Source organism: Diuraphis noxia, unplaced genomic scaffold, assembly GCF_037042655.1.
Source record: "Diuraphis noxia isolate RWA-SAM2 unplaced genomic scaffold, SU_Dnox_SAM2 contig0005, whole genome shotgun sequence".
Lineage (NCBI taxonomy): Eukaryota > Metazoa > Arthropoda > Insecta > Hemiptera > Aphididae > Diuraphis > Diuraphis noxia.
In genome coordinates this window covers 22,128,903-22,155,823 of record NW_028301715.1, presented here as the reverse complement: position 1 = coordinate 22,155,823, position 26,921 = coordinate 22,128,903, and the positions used below count along the sequence as shown (strand labels likewise).

General features: G+C 30.1%; 3 protein-coding genes across 5 annotated transcripts in view; 1 reads left to right on the top strand and 2 right to left on the bottom strand.

The window, feature by feature from the left end:
- LOC107165005 (Y+L amino acid transporter 2) overlaps positions 1–12,572 on the bottom strand; it is a 54,757-nt gene extending 42,185 nt beyond the window's left edge. The window contains exons 1-3 of the mRNA XM_089228726.1: positions 12,408–12,572; positions 9,623–9,944; positions 6,110–6,356 (exon numbers count right to left, since the gene is read on the bottom strand). Coding sequence (XP_089084852.1) covers positions 6,110–6,356; positions 9,623–9,853 — 478 coding nt within the window. The 5' untranslated portion in view covers positions 9,854–9,944; positions 12,408–12,572. The remainder of the gene's footprint in view (positions 1–6,109; positions 6,357–9,622; positions 9,945–12,407) is intronic.
- A 4,726-nt stretch (positions 12,573–17,298) lies between these two features.
- On the bottom strand, positions 17,299–20,006 carry LOC107164919 (ubiquitin fusion degradation protein 1 homolog). 3 transcript variants are annotated; one of them, XM_015512930.2, is made up of 6 exons: positions 19,761–20,006; positions 19,513–19,589; positions 19,333–19,447; positions 19,109–19,263; positions 17,842–18,399; positions 17,299–17,685 (listed from the first exon to the last, which is right to left on the bottom strand). In XM_015512930.2, exons 2-6 carry the CDS (start codon positions 19,513–19,515, stop codon positions 17,617–17,619), a joined length of 900 nt encoding a protein of 299 aa, XP_015368416.2. In that variant the 5' UTR covers positions 19,516–19,589; positions 19,761–20,006; the 3' UTR covers positions 17,299–17,616. The 3 variants fall into 3 exon arrangements, with proteins under 3 accessions (XP_015368416.2, XP_015368424.2, XP_089084805.1); XM_015512938.2 differs by having other exon boundaries at positions 19,513–19,618; positions 19,761–19,981; XM_089228679.1 differs by lacking the exon at positions 19,761–20,006 and having other exon boundaries at positions 19,513–19,732.
- Positions 20,007–20,866: 860 nt separating this feature from the next.
- Positions 20,867–26,656, top strand: Mybbp1A (MYB binding protein 1a). The gene is made up of 17 exons (XM_015513088.2): positions 20,867–21,133; positions 21,199–21,402; positions 21,702–21,884; positions 21,957–22,178; positions 22,251–22,662; positions 22,720–22,885; positions 22,945–23,066; positions 23,146–23,291; positions 23,671–23,844; positions 23,925–24,125; positions 24,185–24,472; positions 24,529–24,668; positions 24,723–24,970; positions 25,043–25,205; positions 25,898–26,141; positions 26,205–26,440; positions 26,518–26,656. The coding sequence occupies exons 1-17, from the start codon at positions 21,017–21,019 to the stop codon at positions 26,642–26,644; spliced, it is 3,393 nt and encodes a 1,130-aa protein (XP_015368574.2). The 5' UTR covers positions 20,867–21,016; the 3' UTR covers positions 26,645–26,656.
- The last annotated feature ends 265 nt before the right edge of the window (positions 26,657–26,921 follow it).

Below are 26,921 nucleotides of genomic sequence, written 5' to 3'. Positions count from 1 at the left end.
TTAAAAAATTATATTTTTTATCCTTACCTTTTTTAAGCGTTTTACTTTTTTGAATGACAACATAGAGTTTTAATTTCATATTCCAAAGCAGAATATTTTTCTAAGTATTTTGATTCATAAAAATCGAATTTAGGACGAGTAGTTTATGAGTTATATGTATTTAAAGTTTTGACAAGCGGAGTAGTGGATAAACATTTTGCAGGGTAACCCCGTACCACTCCACTCTGCCAATCTAAACTTTAAATACTTATAACTCAAAAACTAATAGCCCTAAATTCGATTTTTATGAATCAAAATACTTAGAAAAATATTCTGCTTTGGAATATGAAATTAAAACTCTATGTTATCATTCAAAAAAGTAAAAAACTTAATAAATGATAAGGATAAAAAATATAATTTTTTAATAAAAACATTGGTTTTTTAACAACTTGAAACCATGTAAAAAAAATATTTTGAAAAAAGTAAATACTTTTCGAGATAATTAGTGTACCCACTTAAAAGAATCACCCTGTATAATAATACAATAATATCATATTTTACAATGATTATTATAATATACTAATATATATACATATATTTTATTAGCTTTTAGTCGGTAAATACCATAATATTATAGGCGGGTGATGTATTGTGTTCTGAATGAAATACTATCTACCTACCGGCCGAAGCTACAATAATGTCCGTGTTTGATAAAATTCAATTACCTATGATTAATATTATTATGTCATCATATCATGTTATAGCCTACGAAATCTAAAATAAATCTTATACGCCACTTGTATGACGCTCATGACACGTATCAACGTACAAAATAATTGTCCTAAAAAAGATTTATTTAAACGCGAAATAGCATAAAACCAATAGGTAGCTTAAAACGTTCAATATAAACTTAAATCAACAACTTCGTCTTAGATTAAATTTCTGTTGTGATCTTCATTAGATATATTAAAAATAGGTATATATTACGATATACATTTACACAATACAAATAACGGTATTATCGATTTCAAGAGAAAACTTTATTCGGTCTTCCAGTTAAGTCTCCTATGCATTACTCCGTTTAATTAAAATAACAAAAGACGACTGTCCTGTAAAAACTAATTTCATTTCAAATGTTTTCCGTACGTTCTTACAGCGTTTCTTCCCTTCGTAATGTCTTATAGACCATTCGGATTAAATCATCACGAAATGATGGGAAAATCCAATCCACTATAAATTGAGTAGGTATACGACCTACTATACAAATAAAATCAAAAAAATTATATAGGTACGTTATCAATACAGTAAATAACATTTATACACATCAAGTAAAAATCATTTGATGCCTAAAATTAGTTGAACTCAAAATATATTTAAAAGTGGATGAGATTGTATTATACATTGTAATTATTATACATCGTTATTATATGCTTCGTTAGTTTCTTACATTTTGAACTATGCATTGTCTTGTTTTGTTAAATTAAAATTTTTGTTTAGATTACCAGTTATACCGTAATATTAAGATTTTTTTTATGAATAGATGTTAATATTTCGATTTTTTTTTTGAATCCGGTTCCGAGGCACATTTTCCCAGTTTTTCCGTTTGCGAAAGTCGTTCTGTCAGTATATGAGTATCAAACCAATGAAGTTTATTTCACTAGCTACACAGATTGATCGTTCTTTTGATTTGATTATTTATCATGTATGTTAGCATTTTTTTTTTTAAACAAGAGAGTGCTCTAAAACGTCCATATTATGTCCGTTGTACCTATATTATTATTTTTTATATGCATCGAATATTCTGTAAATGTTTAATATTTAATTAGACAGTCTACTTTTAGTTTTATTTCAAAATTACACAATATAGCTAATAAATTAGTAAGTATCTACGATTTCTACCTATTTCTGTCACTTTGTTGTTAATTAAAAAAAAATACTGAGTAGTTCTTATCAACATTTCTATCGATCGTATCCATCATATCAAAATATAAATTACTAAACATGCTTATTAATATATATTTAATTAATCATTATGGTATACTTAATAGTTATTCATTTTTAATCTCATTACAGAGTTTTATTCGTCATAAATTATTTTATTTAAATTGTACAGTAATGCAAGTTGAGCGAATTAAATAATAGCTATTATGTACATTCTAACCTAATAAATAATAGACATAAATTAATAAACTTTTACTAATTATGAAAAACAAATAATTGTCATGCGTTACTTATGTGCCATTAAGATGCGGTATAGGTATTATCCATCTCATTCTATGCAATGAACGAAATATTAAATGATCATTTCACTTGCTTGAGCAGTGTATCATAATAGTAATTATCGCCACGCAAAAAGATTCTTCCACGTGCGAGCACCGAAATAGATACATACAATTTAAATCTATTTTACATATTATACAGAAATATAATGTGATTTCGATCTCTCTATAAAATAATTTTATGTTTATTGTTATTGTGAATTCGTGACGTAAAAATTCATATTCACACTTATTGTCGTTTAATACCTATACGTAGTATACGTACATGTCGTACAATTATTATTACGAATTATTCACGAATATTGCAGTTAACAAGGTATTTCCTTTCTGACTATTTAAAGGATCATAAATATGAATTTATAAAGAGTATGATAATAATATAATAATATATATATATATATTACTTGGCCTATATATAATATTCTGTTGTAACTAATAATAAAAATTATATTTCGGTTTAATGATTTTTTAAATTTGTTACACGCCTTCACTGTATAATATTACTATCAGTTATCGAAATCGAAAAGCTACATAGTATATTATTGTAATTATACCACCTTACCTATTATAAAAATTATCATGTATACGTAAGACACGAAAATGAATAATATTTGAAACGGAAAAATTAATCAAAAATTGGCTTAAAAATTCACCTTTGTTATGAGATTGTAAGTGATGGTATGTATACCGTTAGATGTGCGCATAGCATCTGGTGGGAGGCTGTGGGCGAAAGTTTCATTGATTTTTTCCCGAGCTTCTGGTGGAACGGTAGTTATGTCCACGTGGATTATCACATTGGAGAAAATCGCGCACGCAGTTTTTACGCACTTCCGAAATGGAATATTTTTAAACAAATGATGTACTATTCAGGCCTTCAGGGTCAAGTACGGATTTAAAAATGAAAAAAAAACATTTCGCAGTCTAATAAATGAAGGAAACTACCTATGCAGTACATGCACATACAAGTATATGATACCATTGTATGTTATTCTAAAAACATATATTATTTCAAAATTTAGGACAATTTTCCAAATTTTGTATCGTAAATTATATGCGTTTTGTATCTAAAATGATTCAATTTTCTGGACATTTTTCTTAGAAATGTCTGAAAAATTAAATTCTAATATATATGTATCATCTAATTACCAGCTATTGCCTATATATTAAAGTTAAAGCTAAACTAATTTCAATAACTATATCTTGGTTTAAGTTGTACTAAGTTCACATATTTCGGACTATGTCTTTTAGAAGTGACATGTAATAGATCAACCTATTTAAAACAATTAGATTCAATCCAGTAGCTGCAAGTTTCTAACATGACTATACGGTTTTTTTATTTTCAATTTATTTATTTTCGTATCTGCAGATTTAAGTTGTTGTTCGATGACGTTTAAAGTTTTAAAAAATTTCTTTTTAATTTTTTACCATGTACGGTATAGATTTCGAATACGGTCAGTGTGAATTCTGCCGCCATTTCGTTTAGCTGTTTCAACTAAACTACGAAAAAAAACGTGAAAGTAAAACATAGCTATAAAATCATTTTATTTTTCGAAGATTTAAAGCGGTTAAAAGAAATACATCCGGCAAAAGAAATAAGAGTTCAGATTTGAAAACAGCATAACAAATACAATGTACCTACAATATGCGCAATAGGCTTACAGCAACAACGAATATTTACATTTTTTATATAATAATATACATATTAGTTTGATTTTTTTTAGTATTCAGTCGTTGCACATTTAAAATAATTATTTTGTTTTTACGGATTTTAATGTCGATGACTACTTTAAATGTCTGCCTCGATGATCCAATCTCGTACAAGCATTATCTCTTTTTATGTTTAACCTTGCTGTCTTTTAATTTCCCATCATCGTCAATATGTTTTTAATTTTTTATATTTGTCCTATTTTTTTTTTTTTAATGTCAGTCCATTGGCCAATTCGGTGAACAGATTTGTTAGAAATGAGAGGGCAAATTATAAAATTTATAAGCAATGCCATAAATAATTGCATAAAAAAAAAGTACACTACAATTCATTATGAAATTCACGTAATACAATAAACTCACCTCAGATAAAAAAAATAGTCACTTATTATTATATTTTTTTTAAATTGAGATAACATCATAAGTACAATAAATCATCCTCAGAACAGTCAAATCAAAATTCTCGAAATTATTGAAAATAGCTGGAAAATAATTTATACACAGTAACAACAAAATACTCAGTTTATAAGAAAATATATGATTTCATATTCGAAAACTACAGAAACTAATTTCCGTAAAATTAGAGCTAATAATATTTTCATTTTTTGAGCATGTGCAAAATTGCATCCCAATCGGTATACGAGTATTCTCCTTCCAATTTTATCAGACTTAGGAAGTTGGGACTGTCTGCAATATTACCTACTACTATAATATTGGTATATAATGATTCAAAATAATGGTTTTATTATCAATACTTATATTATAATATAATATTTTTAACTCGAAATAAACTGTAAAAAACATTTTTAACCATACCTGTGACCTAAATAGATTATAGACAGTCCTATATACATTTTCCTTCCCATTTTAACGGACTTATATATAAGTCCGTTAAAATGGGAAGGAAAATGTTAATATAGTGTAATAGTACTTACCAAAAAATATTCAAGAATTATAATGTTGTAGCTAAAATAATTCAGGACCCAACTAGTGTGGTAACTATAAAAATCCGGGACCGAACTAGTGTAGTACCTATTAAAACCCGGGACCGAACTAGTGTAGTACCTATAAAAATCCGGGACCCAACTAGTATAGTACCTACAAAAATCAGGGACCCAACTAGTGTAGTACCTGCGATTAGCCCCTAGTACTCGGGACCCAACTCGGATGCGCCGAATAATATAGGTAATAAAAATATATGTTTAGTATACAACATATACCATACGTTATAATATGTTTTATGAATTATTAATAATCGATAATTATTTAAATCTTCCGTTTCAACGCGATTAACGTATTATAATTTATAATACATATGACAGGAACGCGCAAGTTATACGCGCAACAATATGTATAGGTTAGGTTAGGTTGCATTCACACGTTGTGTTGCATTCATCGGGACGCAACACTTATCACATTCACCGCTAAAGGGCCAGATTTAGGTGAGGGCTGAGTGGGCTGCAGCCCAGGGGCCCCCACAAATTCAGGGCCCCACCAATGTTATGATAGGTATTTAAATTAGGATACAGAAAAAATATTTTATTTATACATTAAACACTCATATTTACACGTCATATGTAATTAAATAATATTGAACATTATTTGGACATTTAAAAAATTTAATTTTGCTAACTATAATAATAGATGTATTCGCGTTTATTGACAATGAACGGTGTCTAGATAAGATAGGGTTTTATGCCATCCGTAATTGGTGTTGATTTTTAAAACGTTATTGATAAGTTTGTACAAATGAAATTAATAAAAGTTCCAGCCATTTAATTTTAATTACCTGACATTATTATTTTTATTAGTCTTTATTTAACTATACTTACATCTAATATTATGATGATATTACTTATGCTATAGTTATACTTGATTTGATTGTTTTTATAATTATTTATCATTAAATAAATAGTTAAATTATTATTACAATAGTAGTATACTAAATATGATAATAAATGTTATTTAATTTGTAAAAAAATATATTTTCTTATTTATGTGTAAGGGGCCCCACAATGCATTCCGGCCAGGGGCCACCACACACCTAAATCCGACCCTGCACCGCAATACGCATATATAGGGAATAGACATATACTATTTGGTACGTATAATTCGATCACCGACCGTAATAATATATAATTAATTACCTATGCAGCAAGTGGCCAGCAACCGTGTCGATTCTTCGGGCGGATCGCAGTCGGTGTACATTGGTTTCAGCACGTACAGGCTAAACGTGAGGGCGACGATGGCTTGCGAACACGGTCGGACGATCATGCACTCCACCCACAGTCGCATGAAAGCTATAAACGGGCCAAACGTCTCCATTATGTACGCGTAGTCGGCTCCGGATTTGGATATCATGCATCCCAGTTCCGCGTAACAGTAGGCGCCCACCTGTGGAATCAATAATAACATTATATAATACAATATATAGGTGTATAATATATACATAGTTATAACGGGTAAAGCTGCTGTGACCACGACGACGACCCGACAAAGTATATTATAATAAGGCGATAATGGGTGGTACATATATACAGTTAAGTGGCTGTGGTCGGACAAACGATATACGCGCCTGATATAACCGTTATAAATATATTATTTTAATGAATCTGCAACCACTAATTATTATATTAGGTGCTTTAAACGCGATAATCGGTGGTTCGCGATTGATCCGTCATTAAGTTCTAGTGAACGCGCTTCAAATCGATCAATTTTGAACTACGCAACTTGACATATTCATACGTAGACTGTATATGTATATACCTATACATATTATACCTAATACCCGTAAGTGTATATGTTATAACTTTATAAGTAATGTCGATGCAGTATGCAGTCTCGTCGAATCTAATATAACGTAGCGAAATATTTCCAACAAGCGCAATCAAAATTCTGCATACGTCGATAGATAGGTATATACAACATAATAGCATCGATATCTATTCTATTCTGTAGAGTTTAACTGTTTAAGCACCTGTTGATTTTTCGAGAGGAGAATTTTTTCGAAACAATATATTTGGCAATCGCCTGCAATATTTGGTATACACCACAGTACCACACGGCGTTTCCTAAAACGTTTTTTTTTTTTTAATCCTCGGCGTCTATTATGTCCATAGGCATACAAGGAGTTTTAAGGTTAACAATTTCTTAAAGTACAGTATTCACACAAACAAATTACAGATCATAAACTATAGATAAAATTGGCCTTAATTAAAAAGGTCATTGTGTGACTTTTCCTCAAACTCGTTACTATATTTTGTAAATTTGAAACTTCGTCATCGTCATAGACGATATACTCATATTTCATAGAAAGGACGTGATGGCTTCTCCACCGTTAAATATATTCTGCACTTCAAGTTTGGAAACATATTATATAATGTTTGAACTCTTGTGTACATCGATCACAAACGCCACAATTTCACACTATATTGTGTAGTGGACTTTTGCAATATTGCTCGTTAGATATTGATGGATAACAATATTGTGTCCCTACGGATAACATACGATGTATATCCTCTTAATGCACGCATCATTATGTCAAGTACACATTTTCAAAATCGCCCCAGTTTTGTGGCAGGCGTGCAGTGGATTTGTACATCATTTGGGTAAGTTTAAATAATTTTATGTAGAAAAAAAACTTACACATACTCTCACGTGTATATATTAACGTAGGTACTCTCTGGTTATACTGTTTTGTTTCAAATTTTGACTTAATTATTTGTACTTTGTAGGTAGGTATAGCCTATATCCTACTGCATTAGTAATTAGTATCATCTATTGATCGAAATTCAACCATAAAACCGTCTCAATATTCTTGTAAAACAGTAAAACAAACACGCTCTAAAGTATTGAATTTATTTTCTAATCGTCCAAACGAACTTATAAAAAATCTAGCTGCATTAACCATTCCTGGTAACTCTCCTTGTTGCCTTAAGCGAAAATGGTGCAGAGACCTACTAAAACCTTAATCCAAAAATAAAAAATAAAGAATAATTGTATAAAATAATTAAAAGACGAAAGTGTGATCAGTGGATGGTTTCTTCATTGAAAATTTTTAATTTTCCTTTTGTCAATTAGCTAATACTCTTATTGTACCGATTGCATACTGAGATTGTGTACCTATATTATTAATGAAGAAAGAAAAAAAAATGTTTTCTAATCACACACTTCGCAGTCCGGTATCGACGTTTGTTCTTCACCTTTTATTTTCGTACGAAAGTTTAAAATGGAAAAAATAGATAATTCGTGTATTTTAGTGTTGGAGATCTATGTACTAGCTAAGCGAAAATTACGGACATGGTCATATGATCTTAGATCAGTGGCGTGATGGCGTCAAGGGAGGGCACGCGTGGCCATTGCCCTTCTTGAAAAATCCCTGGACCTAGAAATCGTATGAAAATCGAAAATATTCAAATTTATAGGTATATCGAAACCATTTTATAAAATATTTTTCAATGTCTGTTATTATTATATATTATGCAGTATTGCAGTACAAGGATACACTAGATTATTTTATTCTATTTTGTAGAAAGTTTAATGCATACATGACGTAGAAGTGTGGAGCAAAGATTTCTCACCTTATTATTGATATTATTATATATTGGCCCTTCAGTAAAATTACGTGTTTCGAGTTGGCCCTACCAGGTATAAAATCTTGGCGTCACCACTGATGATGTACATTTGGTTAAAGATTAATAATAATTTATTATTATTTTGTTTTATCGTATAAATTGCCAATTGGTGAGGTACCCGCTACTCATTTTATATTTTACATCACCCAACTCAACAATATACGTTTCCAGTAATCCAGTGATATAACATCTATTTCTCCATATACTATGTGTATAGCGAAGTTATATATAGGTACGACAAAAAGATTGCTTTTGTAATGCGCATTAATATATTATTGTATATAATGAACTAATGAAGATATATAAAGATGATAAAGATAAAAATAAAAATATATAAAGCAAGATATTCGCCAACGAGTTGATAGGGATATTATAGTATTTTATTAACATTGCCTACCTTAGACTTTCAGCACGAGTACCATTGTACTAATGTTTAACGACCAAACCTAAGGTCTGGATTAAAAATAAATTGTCCCTATTGTAACGACAACATATATAACATATATATACAATACATATACATTATTATAGCAACGCATTAAACTATATTAATTTAAAATGCAAAACACAACTCGTAGAGCGTTATTGTTGGAACTTTTTTTTATTTTGAAATTTATAATGGCTATGCCTACACCTATATATTATACAGTATATACAAATTATAATATTTTATTTCATTCGTGATTTTCTTATTCCAAACGTGCATGTGATGTCGTTGATTTACGAAAATCGTATAGCGCTTATTACGGTGCAGCCACCTTAAACGAATAATATCTACACTAAATATACAACATATTACTATAATTTATTTCAGATTCAAATGCAGGTATAGATTAATTCTGATGGTGTTGTTAAAATAACAATAATAGTTTGTCAAATTTTTTATCTATATTTCATGGTTATCATGTGCACGTTTTTAAAACAGATGGAATTCAAACTCGTCCAAGATAATAATAATAATAATAATAGTCGTAATAGCCAATAGATATTGATATGATTATAGTATGCAAGCAGGTATATACCCACCATAGAAAATACGCCGGACAAGATCCAGACGATCAGAGAAGCGTTCACCGAACCGGTGTTTTCCAACACGCCCGTCGGCGATATGAATATGCCGGAACCGATGATGCTGCCAACGATCACGGTGACGCCGTTCAAAAGGCTCATTTTGGGTTTCAGTTCGATTTTATCGTTTTCGGCAGGGGCCACGTCCGGCTCTACCTCCGATCCGCCTTCCTTCCGCTTCGCGCCCATTTTTCTCGCTCGTTTAATACTGCTCCTTATCGCAGTTGTTGCGGACGACGACTGCACGTGGCTCTGCTGTATATACCCACAGGTTTTGAATCTGAAACGCAAATACGTTTTAATTATACAGCGACGAGCGCGTGTACACCGCGAGATAGGGACCTACTCGTAACGATATGTATGCGCTGATAAACTATTATTTCAATAAGCAAATTAATAAGCGTCTCGTGCAGAGGACGGAGATTTGAGTAAGGGTCCTAAGATATCGCTTACCTAGTTTTAGTTGCGAAACAAGTCGTGGTTGTTATATTATTGTTTAACGACAAAGATTAAAGAACATTTGCACTTTGACAAATGATGTAGAACTGTTTTTTTATTTTTCATATAGGTTTGGTTGTAGAACACAAGTTAAAATTTTACAGGCCTTTAAACAACATACTCGGCTTTGTGATTCAATGCCGTCACTAGGTTTTTGTTTAGTAATTACATAAGTATTTCGAATAAAATGTCAACCTGTATAATGAAATTAGATTGATTCGGTATTTGCCCGTGACGCGCACAGTCTTACAAGTGGGCTGTATGAACAAAGTAAGTATATTTTTCAAAACAATTCCAATATCAACGTTAAATTTTAGACCAGCATTTATTTCGATTTCTTATTTTGAAATATTTTATAATAGGTACCTAATTTATGCGTTAATCAGAATTAAATATATAGGTAATTATTGATATAGAAAAGATAAAACATGGTTTTCATAAAAATACATTAATGATGACGACGTACTGATCAATAATCAATTATAAATTATACATTATATATTCGAATATTGTGAACCATTAGTATACTTTTTAGTTTTTATCTCTTCTTTAACTCTTAGTTCTAGATTAATCGCTGTATTTTATATTTACATATCGGGCAACACTGCCGCTTAAAGAAAAAACGTATGGAATACACTCATGATAATAAGTAAATATAAATATAATATACATATAAAACTTCATTTAAAATATAAATTAACTGACTGCTCATAAATAAATTCAAATTACAAGTACTGTTATTATATTGTGCATAGGCGCTTACAACTAGTGTTTATAAAATTCAAGTAACAGAGTAAAAAATATATTAGTTTAAAATGAATGTAACTTATCACTTATGCTGTACCTACTAAATTAATACATGCATATAAATATTCTTATTTTACATTTGGACAAAAATTATTCACTATTAAATTTTAAATATTTGTATGAAAGTTATAAGAACTAAAAGTTAATTTTTTTTTTTGCTTGCTATTTAGAACCCGTAGGACGTTTTCTTTTATATATTTAAGGTGCACGAGACTACACTATACTACTTTTATGGAAAAGAAGATACTCATTCCTCAGTCGTAAAGCAAATTGTCTATGCCACAAAAATGTCGATATAAAAAATATATAGCTATTTAAAAAAAAACAAACTATATAACTAATCAGGTTCATATAATTAGCATAAAAATAAATATCTAAGAGACTAAGACCGAAGTTACAGTTTTAAATATTATATTGTTGTCTATGCGATGGTTTTTGAACCATAAGTAGAAAACCCAGGCACATGCAATACAGAGTGGCTGGGTGTTCCTAACTTCAGAGAGGGATGAGTGAAAGGGTCAAGGGAGTTTCACTGAAATGTTTAAAAAAAAATTTTTTCTACGTGGTAATGTAAGTTTATTTAAAAAATGTTTTTCTTATGCCCCCTCAAAAAAAATGTGTGGTAAATTATGTGTATACGTGTGCTATATGCGTGCACTGTGCTTAAATGTAATAATGGTATGGAAAGAATTTTATTAGTATTTTCAATATAACAGTTTTAACCATGATAAATCCACATATAATACCACCAGTCATCCAACATCAAATTGTGGGCTTCTGTACTAAATGTTTTTGGGAGTCCTATACAAAACTTCCAATAAAATAATCTCATACACGATTTCTATAGGAAATCAATGATTAAAATAACAAAATGACTTGATAATATAACATTATAATGTATATTTTTTATGTCATAAAATGTTATTCATTACAAAATAAGTAATTCGATCAAAATTAAGAAAATTTCAAAAATTAATTTTGAATGATCCCTAAAGTAGCCGGGTTCCCGTACTGTAGGTTTGTCCCCCTCCTCTTTGTTGGGACCTTGAGAGCACTATACCCTAAACCGACTAAACCGATTTACAAATATGAACATCGATATAGTTGATAAGTAGCATAGTAGTACGATAAGATATTTAACGAATAAATTCAACAGACTCTCGCAATCAAGCTCAGTGGCGTGATACAGTCCTATGTAATACATTATTATATCGTCTCCGATCGGCGTGGAACATATATCAAATATATAAAGTTTCACATTAAGTTTATTGGCCAAGTATTGAAAAACTATAACACTACTGCAATATAGTTGTAGTAGGTATGTATATTGTATATAGGTACACAGTATAATAAATTCCATTCATGGTATATAAATATAAAATATAATACAAAATAATAATATTAAAAATAATAATATACGTATTTCGCAACTACTTACTATGCCATCGTGAGATAAAAACTAAAAAAATATATATTATAAATATATATAGAAAAAAAAAACAGTGTGCAAAAAATTTGAAGGCGTCGTCTCGTCTTCCGCTCAACGATTCGGTTACTGAGCAACGCTACTATATTCCCGGTCTCTGTCTATCCTGTGACGCCCGACCGCGGTGTTTGCATATGTGTGTGTCTGCGCATGCGCGTGCGCACGCCTGAGCCTTTTCTCTTCATGTGTATGGTGTGTGTGTGTGTGTGTGTGTGTGTGTGTGTGTGTGTGTGCGCGCGCGTCAGGATATTGCCAATTCGCAGGCGCAATCCCTTCAAACTTAATGGCGCGCGATCGGCCGCGACGATGAGTAGCGTTATTTAATTTCATACCGAACAGCCGCAAGAGCGCACACACGCGCACAGCACGACCGTACCTATAAAACAGTGTATTTTATTTCTTTTTTTTATCTGGGGGGAGGAGGTCACTGATATCAATATTTAACGAATTTAACGAACTTTTGTTTTAAGTAATGACAACAATAATTATTAATAAAACACGATAATTATTGTTCAGTTTGTTTAAAGATTTTACTATGAAGTTTTTCAATTATTTTTTTCAATTTTCAGTAGGGATTGAACCTTGATACCCCCCCCCCCCCTTATAAGACTATATGTATATGAGTAATAATATAATAGGCACAAATCCGTATATATAGATTATAGGTATATAGGGCGTATCTGTGGAAGATCATACGACTTCATCAATAAATCACAGAATATATAGGTATGTCTTTTGTTGACACTCTGTATTACAGTAAGTAAAATAATATGTTAATTAATTGGAAGAGTTAGTAACCCTAATTCGTGACCAATATAAAATATTGAATGGGAATATTTTAAAGCCATTTTTTTATCGTAATTTATGACGACTAATGTAATTACAATGATAAACACGGACAGTTCAGGACGGCATTAAATCGTCGCCGGGTTATAGGTAAAATCATAAATTACCATAATATTATAAACTGATTTTAATTAATATGACATAGCTATAGGTATAGTGATAACATAATCGTGTGACTGTATTATCGCTTTTGAAAAATGTATGGTCGAATGGTCGTTAACATAATAATATATTGTCAACTATATATTATATAGTTGTAAGAAGTATAAATGTTTCCAAACAGCTTGTTCGTGTATATATATATACTGTTTGTATAGGCACATGACACAGGAATGGATGGGGGTTGTCTGGCCGAAAATCTAGTGGCCGAAGGTTTTGTGATCGAAAAAAAGTAATCGAAAAGTCATCAGGTCGAACACATTTTTGATCGAAAAATATAATATCGAAAACTCAAATGATCGAAATGTTATGTAATATTATGGTCGAAAAATATATATTTTGAGTTAAATATTTTTTTTTTTTAAAACACACAAAAGTAAATAATTGAAAATTAACTAAAATATATAGGTATTATATTATGTAAAAAAAAAGTTGTAAAATATTAAAATAATTGGCAGGTATAGATACTAGTATTACCTAGTATTACTTGTAAGTATTAGTATAAATAATATAATATAATAAGTAATTAAAATTTTAAATTTTGAGCTATTCCTCTTAGATACTTTAATAAATCATAACCTGGATCAGCTAATAATACGTATCGTAATGCACGGGGAGGACCGAGGAGAGTGTTACTTGTTATCGAATATTCTCGATTATCGACTGTAGTATTACCCGCGTGTAGTCTAGATAGTAAATATAAATATATAATTATTATTATTATACCATACACTATTATGTGATAATATTATTCTGTGAAAGTTTACTTTAGATGATTATTTGTTTTTAGAAAAAATTAAATATACAATATTTATTTTGTTTATTAAAGAATCTCAGTGGGTCCAATGGCACAGATAATCATTATCTTTACTTCGACCGAAAAACCCATTCGACCACAAAATATTTCGACTATATTAATAAAATATTCAACCATCTGTTTTTCGACCAAAAAACGATTCGATCACATGACATTTCGATCGCTTTTTTTCGATCACTAAACCTTCGACCAAATGACTCGCGCCGCACAGGAATATTTGATTTTCATCTATTTCGTGGCTATACATGACTATATTACATGCCTAGTTACATAGTTTATCAATAATACCAATCGAGAAATACTTAATATTTGAAATATAGTATGTTGTCTATAGTATGTTATCCAGTCGGGTGGTGCTGCTGAGTGCCTGCCTCTAAATGCTAATTTCTGTTATTTCATATTATATTAATTATCAAATTTGCCCATTGTTCATAATGTTGTATAGATTGTAAATTACTTAAATATATAAATAAAAATATCGAAAAAAACTTGTATATCCAGTAACGTGGCAAACTTGATATTTTTCTGGAGGCTGATTATATTTCACGCGCCCTGGTGCAAAACTAGTTACCAGATTAAATTCACTATCATGTTTATAACTAGCTGTCGTAACCTCGTAACTCATAGTTTACTATAGTTACATAATACTAAAGTATCACCTATTTGCCATTTCTCACTTACCAGTATAGATTACTTATTAGTGATAACGCTGATTAAATAAGATGGGTTAAATTTGAGTTTAACGATAAATAAACTCATATAAATGATATAAACATATAGTTCACTACTTTAGTTTTTAATAATTTTACTAATGTATTCTAACATCTAGTACTTTTTCTACATTCTATAAAATATCAAGTTAGTCTAAAGTTTAGGCTCTAAAAAAACAATAGCTCCACTCCTTATATATTAGAAAATAGTCTATAATATATTTTATAATTTTTATCGATACTTAAATAATATTTATACTATTTTTTTAGGGATGAGGGTGATGATTTTTTTTGTAATTTTTTTAAAGACTTACCATTCGTTGGCTATATTTAGATTGTATATTGGATACGTAATATATCCGATATTAGTTAAGTATATGAATTTCGTACACCGAGAGCATGTGGTACTTCGACTGGGGCCGAGAAGTGTTGACTTAGAATTTAGATGGTAGCGGCGGGATATGACTTGCTCTCATCGAACTTTTAACTCTCGATCCTATCGGAGTACCGATTATAGTTGCGATGAGCTAAAATGTTACTTTATGGAAATTTGAACAATACAGTAATGTACCTATTTTGCCTATATAATACGCCGTCCAACACATTCAGTTTGCACGAAATATGGCGTAGGTACGTACAACAATTTATTATATGATATTGTTTATATTGTACAACTATTCAGTATTTAAAACGATATTTTAGCGTTGTATATAACAGTTGATTGGTATTGCATTATATTTTTGATATACTATAATAATAATAATATTAAATTATGTAATAAACTTAAATTTAAATTGGATGTTATCAAGACTCAATGTTAGACCATAGGCGTGCGCAGACTTTTGGTTCGGGGATGCATACTATAAATTAGGACCCACAATAATTTTGAAAGCCATTGGTAAAGCAATATATATATATATAAAATGCACTAAAAATAATTTATTTTATTTTATACATTGTAATAAAATAAATATTACATCAAAATATTCTATGAAATTCGATAATATTATCAGCGAACTGAGTAAACCATTATAACTTATTAATAACTATAACAAAAATGTTATATGTATATATATATATATATAATGTTATAGAACACATGATTCTCTGTTCGATGGGAATTCTTATTTTTTCTTAAAAATAAAACATATTAATACTATTTTATAATACTTGGAATTTTCAAGATTTAAAATTTACACTTAAATGAAAATAATAATTAGGGCCCTTAGTGTTTTGGGTGAAGAGTCCAAGGGTGCCCAGGCACCCTCTGCACCTCTCGTGCGCACGCCTATGTGTTATCTAAAATAACTACCCATGAATAAGAATTAAAAAGTTCTACGGGATGAGGTCTAGGAACTCCCAACATACAGATGGATTAATTTCAAATTCTGAATCAACCATAATATGCACTCAAGTATGATATACACAATTTAAAATCTTTATCGCCGAAAATCCAAAAACCACGAGAGATTGATTATGTATGAAACAAAATGATACATCGAAGGACCTTTAAAAGAAGTGCGCGATGCTTGTGACGAGAGTGCGATACGCTGTATTTAACACTTCTATCTCTCTGAACATAACCAAACTACAGTTATTTTAATAGTAATGAAATGTTAACAACTATTAAAATATTTTATGTGTTTAATGATGCACATACTTCTGCAACTCTTCTCCAATGTAATTCTAACAAAACCCTATAAGACCTAAAAAACTAAATTGGTTCTCGGTTTCAGAGAACATTCATTACTAAATACAAATTACATTTTTCTAAATTTTAAAATATGTTAATTTTTTTAAACTTTTATATTTCACATAATGTACATAGTACATACTTGATGAGCTCTATTTAACAAGCTATCAACCAACTAACCAGTCCCTATAGTGTAAGTGAAAAATGGAGATTTATGGACTGAATACAATGTTTTTCTGGATTAAAACAATTATATATGATTTGGATGCTACTGTAGTACTGTCTTATTTACTATCACAGTACACAGTTAATATCACATGCAGACACATTATGCGAATATATATATATATATTTATATGAAGTTATTAGATTGAATTATTTTCCATATCATTTATTATGTGCCTGATAAAAAAATTGTTTATTGTGAGAAGCAAAGTTCAGGAGACGGCCAAGACAAGGGTGCAGGAATATTTCTAAATTTGCTGTGTTAAGTCTGCTACTGACTTTAAATATATGTCTTTAATAGTTTAGATTTTAGATACTACTGAGAGTAGTAAGGAATTTGGATATTTTTCTCAGACTAGTTATTTAACTCAGTGACACCTAATCACTGACAAATAATGTAAAAATAAATACTTTATTAACCATTATGAATATTATGGCAAGTAAAAAATAATTACATACTTTTACAATAAGACCTTCTTAATTTTAAAAATCCTATTCACAACGATCATAGTTTATTTAGCTTTGATTTAAAATCAATATTTACTTGAATTGATAACTGTATAAAATACTCAAATGTTTAGTTATAAAATAATCATCAAGTTAAAAGCTTTTTACAATAAAAAACAGAATTTTCTTAAAAACAATACACTAAATAAAATTAAAATGCTCTTATATTAAACAAATATGTACATGAAATGAAAGAAAACTAAATTACTTTTTCTTTGTTTTGAGTACCGATCCAGATCCCGCAAACGGCTTAAATTCATCTTGATTTTCATGCTGTAATCCCAAATATGAATACACGTTTAGACTTTAATTTTTTGTTTATACATATTTTCTACAATATATCAAATAGTTAATTGATTTATTTGATTGATAAGAAATATAGATTACAAGTAATAAGTAACATATTGAGATAGATATAGTAATTATTACCACTTTGTCATCAATTACTGGACGGATATTCCTTAAGAACTGTATAGTTCCTAAGGTATAATTATAATCTGGAATACCTCTTTGGTATGCTACTTTAACTTGATTCAGCGGATCTTCAGTATTTTCTTTCTTTTTTTTACCATCTAATCTATTGCCTGAACCTTTGAACGCTATAAAACCAGCTGGTTCTGGCATTAAATCAGCAGGATCAACCATCATCTCTTCTGTAGCTGGTTTTTTTTCATGCTTAGGCTCTTGATAACCAACTGGTGCAGCAAACTCAACATTCATATCACATTCAATGATACTAACAGCATTACCCGGTTTTGTTTCCAACACACACATTTCATATACTTTTTGGTTGTATTTTATAGCTATTAAATCACCAGTAGTCAGACAAGCAAAATTACGCAAGCAATTTTCTAAAACAGCCTTTGGGTTGGTAATATCTAAGAATTCAGAACTTTGAGGTTGAAACTTTGAAAATGTGGCTACTTCTAATGAAACACTTTCAACTTGCACCATGTCTCCTTCATCTAGTAACAGGTTTTTCATCATCTAAATAAAATACAGTTAGCGTATCACATGAGAGTTACAATAACTATAAAACAGATCATGTTAGAATTTCAAACAAATTATCACCTTTTAAAAATTAAAACTGTATGATATGAAAAAAATGTCTTATAAATAAAGGTGGTGCTAGTGTAGCGTGCGATCTACCGCTTACGTGTGCACAATCGAAAAGCACATTAAATTATTATCGACTATCGGAGACGAAATATAACATTTTTGTTGTTAACGATAAAGAACTGGATAGTAGGTAGATCACAGGCAGAGCACACGTAAATGGTAGATCGCGCGCTACACTAGCACCATAAAGGTAATCACAACTTGAAACAACTCTTAATGCTCATATAGAATTTTTAATAAATATTCTATATTATAACTACTCGTTTCTAAATATAGTTATTTCAAATTATAATTAATAATTTATTTACTTATTCTCTATATAATAGATATTTAGTGATATTAAATAAATTAAATTAAACATAAATAATAAGGTTTTATGAATTTTTCAAAGGATTAAGTACCTTTGTTAATTAGATTTTTAAACATTTAGATTTAGTTTTAACCTGCATATTGAAATAATAAAAAATTTAAGATTTTGTCATGTCCTTATGTGTAGATTTAATATGCATTTATAGAGAATAAGATTGCCGGATTTAAAATAGATTTATGATTATAATAACATGAGATAAATCAATACCCAATAAGGAATGTACACTTTTCCTTCATCTGCGATAAACTCCAAAACACCGCAGTGTGTTTGTCTGTTGCTTTTTTTGTTAGATAACTTGAACAACATTGGATAGTTGATATTTAATCGAGTCAATGTGTCAAGAGCAGATGGAGGCATTATAACTGAAATAATAGTGTTGAGCAAAAATAATACATATTACACAAATTGAAAAATGGAATAAATTTTATTACTTTTTCCACCACTATCAACGTCTTCTCGTTCGCTGCCAGGAAGCATTGATACAGACCAACATCTATATGTAGTGTTGAACGGTCGGAGCATATCATTGAATAAATTCAGGGAAAACTGAAATATATTAACATTAGTTCAAATGAGTTCTGACTATGGCGAAAAGTTAGCAGCTTCCTTACCATTGTGTTATCAAAGGTGAAGCTTATGGAAGTATTGTAACTGATTTCCAGCCGTGAGTATGAGACTTGAGTACAGACTGTAGAGCAGTCATTAATTATTAATGTACTTAATTAGTAAAATAAAATATGTACAAGTATAAGTAGGAAAATATAAAACAAATGTTATTCAATAACATTTATCAATTTACACAATAGCAAGGTAGTTATAATATTATAACTATCTTGCTACCATATTGTATTATAACTACCTTGAGAATGACGAATGCGATTGAAGATTTGAAGATACTAAAAATTTAAAATTATAATGCCATGTCACGGAATTATTAATAATATCAAAAAAAATAGTTATTATGGCATCAATGCATCATAGACATTATTTTTATTATCATATCCATGATATCATGCATGGCACCACCAGAGACTGAATCACAGAATATAAGAGGAAGGACGCTGAACGGCTGAACTGTGCATATAAGAGTGGTCTGGAATTATCACATTCCGCCAGAATGCGTGTCAGACCATAGTGATCATAGATAATAAATCATTTATTATCTATAATTATGGTAGTGAATCACTAAATTCAACTCATTTTACCGAGTCGAATCCATAGAATAATATATATAATATAATACTCTATGGTCGAATCATTCAACTCAGCTCAGTTTAATGAGTCGACTCCTCGACTCTCAACTCTTTCAATCTTAGATCATATACAATGGATACTGGATAGAGCCATACGAACTATTTGTGAAGCCAACATCACTGTAGGACCTCGCCGAGGGCGACCCGTTTTGCCTCCCCCTAACGCCGGCCCTGATTAAATAATTTATTTTACATTTTAATGCTAAAACATTCAAACATTTCAAACTTGGTAAAATTACTAAGTATTGTAGGTACAAATATCGTATTGTGGTAATCAATGTTCAGCGGTAATATTGATATGATATATTTAATTGATAACGTATGCCACGCCCTCCCGGAGACCGTGTTCAAGGCCACAGTCACCCGATTTTTCCAATTCACAGAGTGTCGTACCCCGCACCCCTGATAGAAGCACAGAAGTCTGTGGATATAACACAATTTAAGATATATATATCTATATCTTAAATCGTGGTATATAATACTCTTATACATATGTATATGATCTAAGATAATACTGTTCTATGATAATACCGTGATAAGTCATGAGTGATGTGGTTTTAAATAATAACCACGAACGTGGTCGTTACCATGGTATAAGTGTGATAAGGAAATGGATCACACGAACAATTTTTCCTGTGAAGAACGGTTCAAACATTTTATATTCTCCCTTGCCACGTTTGTTGATAACGTAAGCGGCGATAAACAAACGATTATCACGTGTTTCCTCTATAGATCTTCAGTCAGACTTCTTTAAACGGAATTTAAATCGTCACATGTATAAATTTACGTGTAGTGCTCGAATTAATTGCTATTGACTTGGAAATGAAATCGTGTTAATTGTTGTGTTTGAACTGTTTTAACCATGGCCAGTAAATCGGTTCTGGATCTTTTCTCAAAAGTCGTTAAAGCGCCACACAATAGCCAACCGAAACTATGCATGCAACTGGTGAAACATTTGCAGCTATTCAGTAACGAATCTGTAAGAAATGATTGTTGATTAATATTTAGTTAAAATCGCTAAGTGTACATAATTTCTTTTTACAGTTGGACGAACAGCGGCAAAAAGAAGTATTTTATGTGTTAACAAGATTGGTTCGTGGATTAGGATCACCAAAGACCCAAGTCAGAGTCGTTTACTATTCTATTTTGGTGGTTATTGTGAGCCATTTGACAGACAAGCCATGGTTCAATCTGGACAATTTCAAAAATGTTGTAGATAAGGAGTTGACTAAATTTGATTCAAAAGCAGTGAGTAACTGTTTCAATATTTCTAGTTTTGTTAAGAAAATACTTTTAATTTAAAATAGATATCTAGATAGTCATTAATTTCTTGGCTATTCAATTAAAAAGTTACAACTAGATAAAACACAATATTGTAAGGAATATTAATGTTTAAATATTTACTTCTAATCAACTTTTCCTATGTTTGCTATCAAAAGCTTTTAGTTTTATTTATGATTACCTGACTGTAATTTTTACTCAATGTATAAGATATTTGATTGGGATTCAATATCAAGTAAGTTTCGAATTAACATTTCATTTTACAGGAAGAGGGCGATGTTTTGTCTGGTAAAGTGTTATGTTATGGTGCTATGATACGTAGTGGAATATTTAGTGCTGGAGCTATGGATACTCAAAAAGCTATTGTCGCTGAACTTTTAACTAATATGAAAACAAGATCTTATTTACCCCTATTGACGTACAAGTTTTTAACTGAAGGAATTGATTCAGTAAGTGATTTTTATTTTTATTTTTTCAATAGTGGTTTGTAATTGTTAATTATACATTGTTATGTGCTTTAGTCCAATAATATTATGTTTTCGGAAATTATTTGGCCTTATTTAAAAAAGTACATTGGATTGCCTATTACAAAACAAACTTTAGATTCATTATATTGCATAATAAAAGTGCATAGTCGGTATCCAAAATTAATTGATGGTGTATTTATTCCAAGAGTGTTGGAGACTGGAACTGAACTCTTATGTACTGAGTCAATGAATGACATTGCAAAGATATTAATATTTGTAAGAATTTTTACTTTTTGAACATACCTAGTTTAAGAATGTTTTTACTAATTACATTGTATGTATATCTAGCACATTTCCTCTGTGGAAGTACTTGAGCACCCTGTGTATGAAGCCTTTTCTATTGCAATAACGTCTACGAGCAATAGCGATTCACTTATTTCATCATTTTGGGGTGTTCTTCAGCCACATTTCACAGGCCCGCATAATCGCTATCAACAAATGGCAGCTATGAAACTGTGTACATATATCATTAAAAATAGTTCTCTAAATAGTGTACATTCATTACTTTCTAATTGGTTTTTGGATATGTTACTAAAATCATTTACTCGTCCAAATGCTGATGCACTTGTATATCATTCTCGTGTAAGCATTTCAGCTGTAATGGACAGATTGGGCTCATCTGCAACACCCAATATTGCTTATAAAGTCTTATTGAAATTCATTCTACCTCCTGGGGATATGATGGTTGAAAAAATAACAGGTATTTTATTTTATCATGTTTAATCCTCTAAGTATTTACATAACCATAATTTTCTAGGTATTAAAATTGTTCAAAATTGTCTGATAAAAATGGATGAACAGCACATTAAACTTTTGGCTAAACAATGTCATCAAGTTATACTTATGAAAAAAAAAGAAAACAATGAAAAGGCACATTTCTGGAAAATTCAAGACCGTGGATATGCAGCTCAACTTCTTGCTAGGTACCTATACATGTTTTAAAAACCATTATTTTATTATTTATATGTTTGTCATTTTTTAGACTTTTAGGGCTTCAAATTAGTACTGATGTTATGTGGAAAATAGAACAATTAAAATTTATGTTAGAACACGCCTTTTTCACAAATGCGACTGAAAAATATCATATAAGCCATGAATTAGCTGGCAAGTTTCTTATTTATCTTACATAATTAATTATTAGTGGTTATAACCAAATTTTACTCAATACAATATATTTTTGTAGCGATCATTAGAGATTCTTTTTTAAAAGCACTCAGTCACAAACAACCGAATATGGAAACACTTCGGACAACTTTGTCTACACTTGTTCATTATACTGATGAATTATTGAAAGACAACCGTCAACTTCGACCTAAAACTTCAAAAGATGTATGTACTTACAGATATAAATATTTAAGAGAATTTCATTGCACTATTTTTCCCTGGCCTATTTACAATTAGTAAAGTTTCATCCAGCAGTACCAATTTTTAGTAGTTAGCTTTAATATTAAATTGAATGAATTGACCTGTGATAAAACTTAATGATATTAGAAACATTATTGGTGTTGGATTTTTAAATTTTTTTCTATTCTTATAATAGTATTTAAAATATTTCATATATCTGAAAATATTAATAAAGTTAATTTACGAACACACATATGTTTTTAACTTTAAGTTTAGTATAATAGATCATTTCATTTCAGTATTAAGCCTACAATCTCAAGAAAAGTTGATTTATTTATACACGGTTTTGTTTGTCGTATAATAGGATATGAACAGTTGGAAAAAAATGATTAAAACCACCAAAGACATAGAAAAAAAATTAAAGAAATGTGAAACAAAATCTAAAGAGCAGTCAATTCTTTTTGTTTTTCACACTTTGTTCTTGCAACTGGGAATTTATTTATTTGTTGAACCATCAGTAGCCATTGACACATTACAAGTAAGGCATCATTGAGCATTTTAATGTTTTAGTATACTAAGTTATTCTGAAAACATTGTTAATATTTTTAATATTTTCAGGAATTACAAAACTGTTATGAACACCATACAAATAATAATAGAAATGAAGAAAAAGATGAACTTCATTGGGTCGAAGTTGTAGTGGAACTGATGTTGTCATTATTAGCTAGAGAGTCTTATTTATTAAGGCAATTGATTTCCCGTGTATTTTCACATTTATGTTCAGAATTAACACCTCAGGCATCTCATCAAATTTTACAAGTATGTTGTTCATCATTAGCCATGTTTTTGAATATATCAACTTCACATTTTGTGTAAAGGTTTTAAATCCTCAATATGATACTGCATCAAATTCAATGGATGATAGTGATGAAGAGTCTGAAAGTGACAAAGAAGATGATGATAATGATGATGTGGAATATGAAGATAATCAAACAAAACTTAATGGCAACGGAATCAATGGTCATTGTTTAGATAATGAAGACGATGAAGAAACTGATGGCTCAGAAATTGATGAACAATCAAGTGATGACGATCAAGATAATACTGAACAGTTAAAATTGGCTTTACACAAAGCAATGATGTCTGCCAATCAGCATTCAGATGATGTAATTATATTATTTAAACATCAATGATCATTAATTAAAATATCAAATATTTTTAGGAATCTGTTGATATTGACGATATGACTGAAGAAGATGGTAAAATAATGGATGATTTACTATCAGAAGCCTTTAAAAGCTTTAGGAAAAATTCAAATAAAAACCCTAAACTTATCAAAGAGAAGATTAATTTTAGATTGAGGTATTTATTTCAAAAGTCCAATAGAATTTCACTTTAAACACTTAACATTTATAGGGTTATGGATTTAGTGGATATATATTTGGATAATAATCCATCTTTATGTCTCATACTGGATACTATTCCAACATTATTTGCATTATTGGAATATTGCATCAAGGATATTCAACAACGACCTCTAGAGACTCGAGTTCGATCAGCGTTAAAAAAAATTAGTCAAATCAAAAAAATCAATGACACAGAAACTGTTGATGATGAATTAATCTCAATGGTTTTAAAAGTCTTAATGGATAAAGGTGTACGAAGTATGTATATAATATGAGAATCTCAAAATCCATGAATGAAATATTAAAAGCACCGATTTGTATTTTCATTAGCTACACCTGTTTTTTTGGATATAAGTACACATATAACACAGTGCTGCACATTTCTTGTAAAATCATATGTCCACATAATTTCTGGGTTGCCAACAAAAAAACAAAAATCGTCTAAAGTCATAAACATTTTGGAGGATTCGCTTAAAGATTTCTTCACTAAAAGGTAATTCACTAAAAATATTATTGGGCAGTGGCGGCTCGTGTGCTCTGAAAGTGGGAGGGCGATACAAAATTGCTTATTTATGGAAAGTATTGAACACAAATAATATTAATAATTATTATTTATTTTAATCAGTTTAATACATATAAATTATTATAATTCTAAATTGTCAACATTTTTTTATAGATAGAATTGATTAGAGTTACGACCGCACAAAGTAAATAATAAATATGCAAGTTCGGAAATTGGACTCCGTGCATAATGGCCAACGGGTGATTAAAATCATAGCCCCAGCGGCAGTATTATTATTGTGTTCCCCCTTATTTTTTGTATTCCAACCATAGTAATGGTGAGCGACTCCCGACATCGCCCAAGCATCGCATGTGCTACTCGCCGGTCCTGGCAAATTGTTATTGGTTATCGATTTTCAGAAGCTACAGCGTCGAATCATTTATTTTTAGACCTCCATTATCTGATAATGTTTTCATAATATGTATTAGTGTAAATGTAGGAAACACAATTTTTATTTTTGACAATATACTAAAATATAAATGAGAAATTTAATATTTAACTTATAAATTAGTAATGAATGATAATTTTAGAAGGGAGGGGCAATCGCCCCTCCACCTCAATCTACGAGCCACCACTGTGGTTGGGATTGAAGTTAATTAATTTATGTTTTATAATTTAAACAGAGACTGTTTGTTACCTGCATCTTTATTCGAGTCATTGCTGTCTAAAGTCTTATGGAAACGTAACATTAATTTAATTGAATGTATTCTGCCATATGCCTTTAACGACTCTGTTAGATGGTTTAGACGATCACAAGCTGTATGTATGTTAGTATCATTTTATCAAAACACAAGACTCTTGGAACAATTAAAGGATGGCACTCAACTTGATGAGATAGAAAAGAAATTGTCTGACCATGTTATTAAAGTATGATTCATTAATTATAATATGACTAATTATGTTTTTGATAAAAAAAAATCCCAATTTTAGTTCTTCACTTTATTGGATGACAGTCAACCAGATGTGTCTGGACGCCAGAGGTACATAAATGAATTGTTGAATATTTTGTGCATAATTAGTGGTAACAAATTCTCACATCATTGTTGCGATTGGAATCAACTCACACAACTCTTAGAAAGCTCTACAAGCAGATTCAATCAAGTGGGCCGTAAGAACTGGAATAAACTTCAACAGGCTATTCAAAAAATTAATACTGCTAAGATTAAGTAATTTTATAAATACAATTTTTGTATTAAATTAGTTTGTCAGTTCACCATAAGAAATATTTTTTTCTACATTTCAGTGTTAAAAATAACCACTTGGATGACAATTTCTGCCCGAAGACACCTGCTGGAAAAACATCTGTTAAAAGAAAATCATTAGTTGTGTCAAACAAAAAAATTAAAAAAATTAAAAATGTCAGCGATTAAAACAAGAAAAAACTGTTATTTATTCTTAAATTTATACATTTAAAAAAAAATAACCTGTCTTACTTGACTTTTTTTAGGAAATTATGTTATTTTGTTGAAAACGTTTAGCTGTTGAATGTTATTGCAATAATAACTACTCTTGATTACTTCTCAAAAAACCACATGATTTTAAAATGTGTTCAAGACAATCGATGACATAATTCTCAATAAATGTGAATAGAGTTATAATATATCAGCTGTTTTGAAACAATAACAATAGTTGGTCAACCCTGTTTAG

Bases quoted from the DNA above. Each gene is read 5' to 3' on its own strand.
- LOC107164919 (XM_015512930.2), bottom strand. The intron at 19,264-19,332 runs GTAATAAAATTT...CTATTATTTCAG, and splicing joins CGTTGATAGTGGTGGAAAAA to TTATAATGCCTCCATCTGCT. The intron at 17,686-17,841 runs GTAATAATTACT...TTGGGATTACAG, and splicing joins CAGTAATTGATGACAAAGTG to CATGAAAATCAAGATGAATT.
- Mybbp1A (XM_015513088.2), top strand. From the start codon at position 21,017: ATGGCCAGTAAATCGGTTCTGGATCTTTTCTCAAAAGTCGTTAAAGCG. The intron at 23,845-23,924 runs GTAAGGCATCAT...TAATATTTTCAG, and splicing joins TAGCCATTGACACATTACAA to GAATTACAAAACTGTTATGA. The intron at 26,441-26,517 runs GTAATTTTATAA...TCTACATTTCAG, and splicing joins ATTAATACTGCTAAGATTAA to TGTTAAAAATAACCACTTGG.